Here is an 11,670-nt window from a genome sequence, read left to right as displayed (position 1 = left end):
TAAGCCTGCACACAGGTCTGTACACGGAAAAATGAAAAAGTTATGGATTTTTGAAGTTGGAGAGCGAGAAATGAGGCGAAAAACCCTCCGTCCTTAAGGGGTTAAAATGTGGGGTCAATATGTTTTCAGCCATATACTCTAATACCCCTTAATAATATCCAGTCGGGCTTGTATGATGGCAGTTACATCAGTAATTTTGTCTTCACAATTTTCTTACAATTGTTGCATCTGCCAATAGGTTTTTCAACCTATTCCACGTTCCATTTAAGACAACTTAACTGATTTAGCTAACCAAGTCCATGTTCTCTCCCAACATTAGGCCATAGCTTCTGCAGCACCTCTTGCTCTGCAAAAGGTGAACAAATGTTTTCGATCCTTTGAATCCATTTATGCTGAGCCAGATCATGTTGCTCATGTCCAACTCATTTTGTGGAATCTCTACTCCTTTCTCTGAAGCAAGGCAAACGCCCTGCTGGGGAGTATGTCTTAGGCCCCTTCTACACTAGCATTTTACACGCGTGTGTTCTGAACGTGCTTTTGATGTGCAGAACTTGAATTGCACTCTGACCCATTGTAATCAATGGGCTTTTTCAGACTTGCATTTGTTTTTCACGAACATTTAAATCTCGACATGCTCTACTTTTGCAAATCACGAGCGTGAAAAAGGCACCATACAAGTCTATGGAGATGCATCAAAAACGCATTGCACTCTGAGACACATGTAAATGCAATGCAATGAAAATATAGAGCTCGAGTCCTTTTCACGCGCATTATCTGCACGTGAAAAACGTATTGAAATTGCATTGAAAACGCGCATGATAAACTGAGACACTGAACAAACTCTGACTGGAAACTGATTGTACTCTGATACAAAATGTCAGTTTTTCACTAACCAAACCCTGATCGCACCCTGATCAAACATTGACGTGATCTGCAACACAAGTGTGGCAGGGGCATTATTCTTTTACACCTTACACTCTTATTTTGACAAAAGTAGAGTCATATGAACCCATGTAAGTGGCAGTGGGAGTTATCTCACCTCAGCAATGCAGACAGCTTCGAAAGACAGATGCATTGTGCTTCTACTGTGGTAACTCTGGTCATTTCATCCAGTCCTGTCCTTCTCGACCTCAGTTGAAGAAGCATCAGGACCTGGGTGATAATTGTGGAGGTTGACTAGGTGCCCGGGTATTTCTAGAACCTCAAATAAAGGCCCCATCTTGTCTGTTCTTTGGTTGAAAATATTGGTGACTGACAAAGTCATTATTGAGTCAGGGGCAAAATACACCAAGTCCCACAGTGACGGGGGCCTTGGTTTTCTAGACTCTGAACTTGTGTCTATACTGCCTCCCAGAGTTGATGTGTATGTTAGTGATCCATATTTGTTTACTGTCATTTGTGGAAATCAACATCTGGCTCTTGGTTAGACCCCTAGAAATAAGTGGTTTGTACCTTCTTAACATCGGGTTAAGGTTATAGAAGAATGTCATGGTACTATACTTAATGAACATTCTAGACTCACTGCTACTAGACAGTTGATTTATGAATCAATGATGTGGAGAACTATGTTGCAGCATGTCATGTTTGTGCTAAGGCCACTGATTCCTTGCCTTCCTCATGGGAGGCCTATATTTTGGGTGATTGCTGATTGTTATTCTAAGATGTGTCATTTCATCCCGCTAGAAAAACTGCCAAATGCCAAGGAATTTGCCATGTTGTTTGTTGACAATATCTTTAAACTGCATGGACTTTCTGAATCTGTTATTTGTGATCAATGGGGTTCAAATTAGGAATACAATTGCCATTGTCACCATCCTGTCACATTGAACAGTATATCAGGAACTTTGTGTTTGTCTGCCAGAGAGAATGGGGGAGACATTTAGGTATTAGAGAGTTTGTGCATAACGATCACATTTTTCCATCCAGTGCATTTTCCTGCAGTTATTTTGATCCCCATGTTTCTTGTATATCTTTTTACCCACCCAGTTACTGGATGTCCATTCTATGCACAGTTTAAAGGCATAAGAAACTCTTATCTTTAAAGGCGGGAAAACATCTTAAGTGGAGGGTCCATTGACTCTTCCTTAAGCCCTTAAGGACCAAGCCCTTTATTTTTCACTCTTCATCTTCAAAAATCTATAACTTTTTAATTTTTTTATGTAAAGAGCTGTGTATGGGCTTGCTTTCTGCGTAACATATATTGTGTAATCGCTGCCGGATCTCCGTGATACCGCCACACTGTCAGTGGCTGTGGCCGCGGGGTCCTCATTCACAGTGCCGGCCGAACGTTGTATATATTCGGCCGGCGCTGTGTATGAGGACCCCACGGCCGCAGGCACTTTCAGTGCAGCATGGTTTTGCTGTGTAAAAAGAGTTCCATGACCACAGCCTCTGACAGTGTGGCACAGTTGCACTGTGTATAAAGAGTCCCACGTCCGCAGTCGCTGACAGTGCGGCATGGCGGCATCACGGAGAATCGGCAGCGATTACGCAATATATTCTATGCTGCCGGCTTCTCCTATAGGTCCTAGCTGACAGGGGCGTGCTGGGGGTGGCCCCTTCATGTATAAGGTCGACTTCAATTGCAGAGGATACAAGGATCCGACCTGTTACTTGGAAGAGATCGGATCGGTTAAAACCACCTTTCCAAACATAAATTAAAAAAAAAATTGGTAGATATAGTAAGGGCTGGGGAGAGGATTATAAGGAGCATATTTGGTAAGGGTCTTTTTGGGGGCTGACAGGTCCTCTTTAAGAGAAAATCCCCCCAGTTCCTCAGTGGTGTAGGACAAACTTAGGAACTACCGTGACTACTGACTGTGACAAGCAGTGGGTTTTGAACCTACTATGATTTCCAACTGGTTTAGCTTTGGGCCACACACTACGGATGTTATCCCTGGACCTCTCTGGTATTCACCCTTTTACCCTTATATAGGGATCTGGAATTCACTGCAGAGAGATTGCAAGACTGTTACCTCTTGTGGTGGTCTCAGTGTGGATAGCAGCTGGCCCAGTGGGCACAGAGACATCGGTATGTAGTACCAAGGGATCAGGGATCAGAGCAGGATGTCACAGTCAGCCAGAGTCAAGGCAGGTTGCATACAAGCAGAAATGTAGACAAGCAGAGGGTCGTGGCAGGCAGCACATGTTCAGAATACAAAACTGTGTCAGATACCAGTGAACACGGAGCAGAAGCAGAGTCAGGGAACGAGCAGGGGTCACACATGGGAAGTCAAGCAGATACAAACACCATACAGCAAGTTTAGACCTAACTAACAGCCTTGCTCAGGCGCGTAGAGTAGGGCATGCTGGATTATGTGACGGAGGTGCATGTTGATAGGCTTGGACAGCCTAGTTGGGAAACACCATGTTCCTTTAAACAGGAGTGAGAGGCACCGTCCCGCTGCCTCATGGAGCTGAAGCATGGCCAGACACGGCGGCTGAAGGTAAGCCTACCATGAGGAATGCAACAAGTGGCCTTTTCCTGGCCTTTTCCAAGGAATTGTGAGATTTTCACAGCATCATGAAAAGAACAGAATACACCAGACAGCTTAGGCATATAGTTGTGACCAACAGTATTGTTGGGTTAGGTTTTAAAAAAATAAGCCCAAGCTCTAAGCATCTGTAGCAGCACTGTTCAATCCATCATATGTACATGAAAAGGCTATAGGACAGTGATGGCGAACCTTTTAGAGACCGAGTGCCCAAACAACAACCAAAATCCACTTATTTACCCTGAAGTGCCAACATGGCATTTTAAGCAGTAACCTGTTCTTCCACATCTTTTAATTGTATTGGCTGCCTGAGGCCACCAATACAGTTGAAAGATGGAGGGCAAATTCAGACCATCATTGTAGCTTCTCTTCAGGGTCTCTCTGTACAGGAAAAATGGTTGGTCCAACAGGATGACCTCCATAGATCTTCAGTCAAAACCTTTTAATATTTCCTGCAGTTCCAAACAGTCAATGAAGTGTCACTTTAAACAGTTGCCTGGGACTGCAGGACAATTCGGTGGATTTGGTCTTGTTTGGTGCACTCTGTCCTGGGGAGATTGCCTGAGTGCCCACAGAAAGGGCTCTGAGTGCCACCTCTGGCACCAGTGCCATAGGTTCGCCACCACTGGTATAGGATATGGCTGTCCACTGTCCACTGACAGCCCTGACAAGGAGATACACTCAAGGAAAAAGCAGCAACACTCACTTGTAATCCACTGAATTAATTATTCTCTTCATTCCTCTGAAATATATGAAACTTTGCAACACTTGCTTTTTCCTCAATTGTATCTTCCTGAACCCGTGCAAGTGGGATCTTTCTGCTGCACACATCCATCAGCCCAGGCTGGGCAAATTTGGATGCTGTCCCACACCTTTTGTAGCCCAGGTAAGGAGAGCATTGATTAGAGAAGTGGCCAAGGGACCCAGGGTCACTCTGGAGGAGCTGTAGCTGAGGTGGGAGAATCTGTCCGCGGGTCAGCTATTAGTCATATACTCTAGAAATCTGGAGTTTATGGAAGAGTGGTAAAAAGTAAGTTCAAACTTTGCAGTTTGAAAAAAAACCTATGAAGGGGACAAAGCAAACATGTGGCAGAAAACATTTATACTAACTAATTGATAACTTCTTAACAATCAATAGCAAGTGGCTGTGAAAAATGCTGTACTGTTTGCGACTATGGGTCTCTCTTCTTCTGCAGTCTAAATTACTTCTTAGCGAGTTGTAAACATAAAGCTAACCCTATGTTTTAGACTAAATCTTGATCCAGTGTTTTGGTATAGATATTTGTTCAGCATAGTATCACAGATTTTTATAGTGTGTGGTCCTATGATATGATACTTTTGGTATATCAACCCTGCCAAACTATGCTGCATTTAGTGAACAAGCAACAAACAATACATAGAAAGTATGCATGGCCTGGTCACACAATGGCTGCTTAGCCATAGTGGTGTAGTCCTATGATATGATACTTCTAGTATACCAAACCTGCCAAACTATGTTGCCTTTAGTGAACAAGCAATAAAAAATTATGAAAGTATGCATGGCCAAACCATAGGTGGTTGCTCTTCCACAGCTGACACGTGGCTTTGCCCTTGTAATGAAGGAATATCTTTAATAATGTCATTGTATTGCTGATATGGTAAGTGATAAGAATATCTATGTGTAACTGTATATATAAATATCTTAAAACCGAGAAAGTGAGCTCTTTCATAATAACTTTCAACACTCCCAGCGGCCTGTCAACGTCTCATTCGCACATGTGTTTATAGACTGGTTGCCTAGGTATCTTGTGGGTATAATATTCTAAAACTAGCACTCTTTATTAGGCGTATTCAGCATGTTCTTGAACTAGGCTGAACATCCCATTGCTGTGTGCAGGGCTAGCTAAAGGTTGGTGCAGGTTGCATGGAGACATTTAGGATGGGGCTGCACCCAACATAGTGCCCCAATGTATGGCTAAATAAAGCTTTCTACATACAGAAGATTTGGGGAAATCCTGCCAATTATAGCAGAATACCCCAATAAACTATTCATGTAGTTGAATTGTTCGGTGATGGTTTTTGATGGAAATATTAATTGTATGCCTTATTCTTTGTTCCTAGGAGGCAAATGGAGACATTGATGTCTTTTTTATAACTTACATATTGCAAAAATGGGACTTTACATGTCTTTAATAAAAGGTATTATATTAATTCTGATAACTGCAAAAATGAAATCTCAAACAAAAAATAGTACTGAATTGAGGACACAGTAAAAGTTTGTGATGAAGGCTACAGAAAAATGGCACACTCTGATTCCAACCAGTCTATAAGTGGTGATAAAGGAAGCCCTGGTTCAGTACAAAGCTTTTCAGCACAATGTAGTGTGACCTACAAATGTGTCCTAATTCAACAGAACAAATAAAAAGAAAAGCATCCAGCAGAAAATTGCTTGTATTGTTACTACTATGGAGGTTCATTATGTGATTTTAATGCGACAAAAAGAAAACTGGTGACACATTCCCTGCATTGTCAAGATTAGCTCTTTGATAGACATTGGGGAGATTTTTCAAGAGCCAGTTTTTTGGTTTTCTGAACCAGTCATAGTCTGCATTCAAACCACCGTTGGAGGACGTATATACAGCATCAAGAAACTGTACTAGACCTAGGACCACTTTATAGCTATAGTACAAGAACCAAGCCACATAGAAGCAGAACAAAGCTGACAGCGTAGGTTCAGAACCAAGCAGTATCTGTCGCAGCTTGGTTTGGAAATTGTGTCTGAGACACATCTGTTTTATGGTGCAGGAGCACTATTCTTTATGGGACACAAATCTCTGCAATGAAGGGGGTTCCTTTGCTCAGTCAAAACATGCATATGGATTTCCTGTACTATATGTGACATTTAAGGTCTAGGTAGGGACAGTAGTAGTAAGGCTACACCTTAAGTATATGTACAATGTGGATTTTCTGTACTATATGTAACATTTAAGGTCTAGGTAGGGACAGTAGTAGTAAGGCTACACCTTAAGTAAATGTACAATGTGTATTTTCTTTACTATATGTGACATTTAAGGTCTAGGTAGGGACAGTAGAAGTAAGGCTGCACCTTAAGTATATGTACAATATGGATTTCCTGTACTATATGTGACATTTAAGGTCTAGGTAGGGACAGTAGTAGTAAGGCTACACCTTAAGTAAATGTACAATGTGGATTTTCTGTAATATATGTGACATTTAAGGTCTGGGTAGGGACAGTAGTAGTAAGGCTACACCTTAAGTATATGTACAATGTGGATTTTCTGTACTATATGTAACATTTAAGGTCTGGGTATGGACATTAGTAATAAGGCTACACCTTAAGTATATGTACAATGTGAATTTTCTGTACTATATGTGACACTTAAGGTCTGGGTAGGGACAGTAGTAGTAAGGCTACACCTTAAGTATATGTACAATCTTGATTTTCTGTACTATATGTGACATTTAAGGTCTGGGTAGGGACAGTAGTAGTAAGGCTACACCTTAAGTATATGTGCAATGTGGATTTTCTGTACTATATGTAACATTTAAGGTCTGGGTATGGACATTAGTAATAAGGCTACACCTTAAGTATATGTACAATGTGAATTTTCTGTACTATATGTGACACTTAAGGTCTGGGTAGGGACAGTAGTAGTAAGGCTACACCTTAAGTATATGTACAATCTTGATTTTCTGTACTATATGTGACATTTAAGGTCTAGGTAGGGACTGTAGTAGTAAGGCTACACCTTAAGTAAATGTACAATCTTGATTTTCTGTACTATATGTAACATTTAAGGTCTGGGTATGGACATTAGTAATAAGGCTACACCTTAAGTATATGTACAATTTGGATTTTCTGTACTATATGTGTCATTTAAGGTCTGGCTTTGGGCTTTAGTAGTAAGGCTACATCCCTGTTATGTCACATTGCTATATCATTGATGAGATAGCACCATCATTAGAGGTAGAAGATCTCCATGATAGGGGAGACGGATCTCTGCTGCACAGGGGAAGCAGTGCAGGTCCCCAGGTGTCCTGCGGCGGTGCTGGAGGTCAGCCATCATTCACACTGCTCCTTTAAGCGTGGATGGCAGCGGGGATGATGATGATGCGGCTGATCAGCTGCCGGAGCCGAGCATGCTCCCTGCCCAGGAGAGGAGGAGACTCCCAGCCGTAGCCTCTCCAGCCCGGATCACTATCGCCGGAGCCGTCACTATGGAGGATTAGACGAGCAGGACACAGGGCACGGCAGGCGGCTCATCATGGGGAACGAGGGCAGCATAGAAGGAGGCGAGGGCGGCGGGATCCCTGCCGGGATGGAGGCTGATCTGAGCCGGCTCAGCGAGGAGGAGAGGAAGCAGATCGCCGCCGTCATGTCAAGGGCGCAGGAACTGCCGACGGATCGGCCACCGCTCAGGCACGTCCCCATGTCTCCCCGTGTGTGTGCTGTATAATATGTCTGATCCCCTTCCTCCCCCTTCCTGAAGGACGTGACAGGCGGTGTGTGGAATCGCCCCCATTGCTTCCCTTCCCTACAAGAGCCTGGCACTGTGTGCTGATGGGACGTGCCCATGTTCTGCATGAATGAGTGTACACAGGGAGGGCACCTGCCCCTTTAAATAGCCTCAGCACATCGATCACCCCCTCCCCGCATCAGTTCTCAGAAGAGGAATCAGGATTAATAATGGATTAGATTTATGATTGACGATTTATGGCGGCAGGGGATGACATCTTGTAATGCAATCTCCAGCTTTCCTTGGTCAGGGATGCCAGGGCAGTGACCAGGCTATGTGATCCCTGGCTGGGGATCCATTACTGCTTCTCCAGCCATCTATCAGCCCTGTCCATGGTGCTGAAGTGCTGCCTGTCTCCTAGGATGCTTCATTATATACAGCTTCAGTACTGTATGATCTGGAACGTATATGTTACAAATACATACATATAGGTGTTATTTATATCTGTAGATGTTTCACCTTATTGGAAACATTACTAGGGAATTGGGATTGGACAATCTCATGTTATGTAACAGATCTACTTTAGTAAAATCAGCTATTTATCAGCATGTACTATTATATAGACATCTATACTACAAATCAGGTTCTATAATGACTATTTAGTGAGCTGAACCTCTGATTTCCTCATTCATTAAGGATTAGCACAGCCATTCTATATACTGTGGGACATATATATCATTTTGCTATCAATGGGATACTGTCCACCATCACTGGCAGAATGCTTATTGATTTCAATTCTTGTCTATGCTTGATGTTATGGCCTTTCTTTTATGCCTCTCTCATTTCTTAGACTGACAGTCACTGTATATGGCAATCTGCATGTAAGGCTGAGGTAAAGGAAAAGCCATTACTGTATAAGCTGATATGGATATTGGCTGTTCCAAGCATTGTTGTGGTAATATATGAGACATGAATTTTTACTTGGAGGCCTTAAAGTATTACACTCATCAAGTGCTGTAATAGATGCTTTGCAGCAATGTTTTGCCTCCTGGCATGATTGCTTCAGGTTATACTCCATTACTTGAGATTCAAATCAGTTTCTTTAATCCTGAATGGAGATGACAGTGTTAAAACTTAAACTTGCTGAAGAAAAGCATAGAGTGTAGAACTGCACAAAACAGCAGATTCCGCAGCAGCCCCATAGAGTCAATTTCTCATTAGCCTGAGCTGGGGACTATTTTATTATCACTTTGATAAATACACCAGGAATGTTTAAAATGGTTTATTTACAAAGATTTTTGAGTGTATTAAAAACACACATATGTACATACGGGTTTAAAAATATTTGTCCAGAGTTTTACATTTATTTGCAGAAAGCACTAGAATGCTGTAAACTAAGAAATGGCTTCATATTCACCTTTCAGATCTTTGTCACTCCTGTGTCACTGATACATAGCCCACCCCCCACCTATCCTCCAATTGTGTAATTTTGACCCGATCAAATAACCCCTGAAGTCAGTCAGTCTCCATGCTATGTTGACTATTTGAGAAGTGGGAGAGGTACCAGTAATGTTGGGGCTCTGGAAAGGGGAGTAGTCTAGAGCTTTTTCCACATAATTCTAATGTATCAATGACCCCCTTTAGACTTCTTTGCTTAAAAGGTATTCACCCCCAGTCTCTATGCTTGTTCTTGCTCAGTATTTTTGTGAATTGTGAAAGAAAAACTTCTGATTAGCAGAGAAAAACATGTTTTTTTTTACCACAGTTCACCCTAAAAATCCAGGATTACTAGTTATAACTTTACCAAATTCTTATACTACTACTACATTCACAAAGATGGTTAGTTATGATGCTCAAGAATTCAAACTTCCTCTTTATTATTAGATGGACAAGATGATAAAGGATTGCAGTACAAACCCTAAAGGCAATGTGAGGTTATATAAAGGGATGTAGCATTTCCAGTAATCTTGTAATGTGGTATCATCAATTTTGATCTAACTATTTTCTGTTTCCTAATGGAATCCAGTAAATTGACTTGGAAATTCAATGATTCTGTGTGTCAATAAGAATAATATTTATTTTATAACAAAAGACCATGTCCTATCAGATTAAAAGCTTTTATTCTTATGTCCATGAGAAAATCTACATTGGACTTTGGTAATGGTATATACATAGTTAGACAGTCTAAACTGATTTGAGATGTAAAAGATGTTACGGTGAAATTGTATTTGCAACAGGTTTTGAAGGGTTGGGAAGGGAATTAGGTCTCACACAGGGTTGGTCAGTTATTCAGCCTTCTTTTCAGACAAGCAACTCTCTTAGAATCTCATCTCATTGTAATTCCTACTAGTCTTGTCCCTTTATACTCCCATCTGAAAATAGCATGACTGGGTTGTGAGTGGAATGGTTAACAAGGTTAATATGGTTCAAATTTACTTCTTCAGTGGTCAGCATTACCTTGACTACTGAAGGAAAGGAAGTCATATTGTCACATTTGGCTATTCTGACATAGGAGTGTAGTGATTCCTGTCAATACTAGTCTCAGTGGTATTAGAAAGTGAGTGTAATGTGCTTAAGGCCATTTTTGTTGCCCTTGGGAAATGGAGTTGCCAGTTGGCTGATTTTTTAAATAATTGGGTGAAAGTGGTTGATATATTAGAGGTATTCCCCTTTTAAAACATGGCCTTCAGGGCAATCCAGTGATCCTGCTTCCCGCACTCACACAAACAACTGATCCATGGTCTGCTGGACATTTCCAAACATTGCAGGGGAAATTTAGTCGTATGGAAGACTTTCCATATAGCTGAACTTGTTCACAGTGCAAAAATGTAAACTCATGATCCAAAGTCAACTATCATTACTTCATGAAGGTAAATTGTTGACTGTAACTAAGCCAGTTTTGGCCTTGAGTTAAGTAGTTGGCCACTGAAAAAATGGACAAGTCAGAGCTACATACTTTGTTGCTACTATACTATGACCACCATGACAGCAGGACACAAGGAGATGTAAGCACTATAGCCAATCACTGACTGTAATATGGTTGAGAAAAAATATATTTGCATACATAAAAGATTGAGCAACTTTTGAAAAATCTTACAAAGTACAATACTGAGAATGGCATCAGAAAATATGGTATATACTAGAGATGAGCGAGCACTAAAATGCTCGGGTGCTCGTTATTCGAGACGAACTTTTCCAGATACTCGAGTGCTCGTCTCAAATAACGAGCCCCATTGAAGTCAATGGGAGACCCGAGCATTTTTTTGCTTAAACAGAACAGTAAAAGAACAGTGCTTAATTAAATATTGCAGATGTTTCCTGATGTTTTGCTTGTAAGAACACATTGAAATAAGTCTATTCTTCACTTTGCAGGTGTTCGCGCGTGTCTCCCACTAAGTTCCGAGATGTGCACGAACATCTGGAATGTGAAGAATAGTGTTCTTTCAATGTGTTCTGCACTTAAATGGTCCTGTATTCACTGTTTTTAATGTTTTAATTCTATTCTTCACTTTGCAGAGGTGCGCGCGTATCTCCGAACCTATCGGAAGACACGCGCGCACACCTGCAATGTGAAGAATAGAATTAAAACATTAAAAACAGTGAACACAGGACCATTTAAGTGCAGAACACATTGAAAGAACAATATTCTTCACATTCCAGATGTTCCGAACATCTCTGAACTTAGCGGGAGACACGCGTGCACACCTGGAAAGTGAAGA

General features: G+C 41.5%; 1 protein-coding gene across 5 annotated transcripts in view; it reads left to right on the top strand.

Moving 5' to 3' along the window:
* Positions 1–7,631: 7,631 nt before the first annotated feature.
* The window catches only part of PCLO (piccolo presynaptic cytomatrix protein), a 194,243-nt gene continuing 190,204 nt past the window's right edge, over positions 7,632–11,670 (top strand). For 4 of the 5 annotated variants that reach the window (XM_072147282.1, XM_072147280.1, XM_072147281.1 and 1 more), the window contains exon 1: positions 7,632–7,914. In XM_072147282.1, coding sequence (XP_072003383.1) covers positions 7,760–7,914 — 155 coding nt within the window. In that variant the 5' untranslated portion in view covers positions 7,632–7,759. The remainder of the gene's footprint in view (positions 7,915–11,670) is intronic. The other variant, XM_072147278.1, reaches the window with a different exon arrangement.

The sequence above is a fragment of the Engystomops pustulosus genome, chromosome 4, assembly GCF_040894005.1.
Source record: "Engystomops pustulosus chromosome 4, aEngPut4.maternal, whole genome shotgun sequence".
NCBI classification, from domain to species: domain Eukaryota; kingdom Metazoa; phylum Chordata; class Amphibia; order Anura; family Leptodactylidae; genus Engystomops; species Engystomops pustulosus.
Note: the sequence above shows the minus strand (reverse complement) of the source record. Positions and strands in the feature narration are given on the sequence as shown.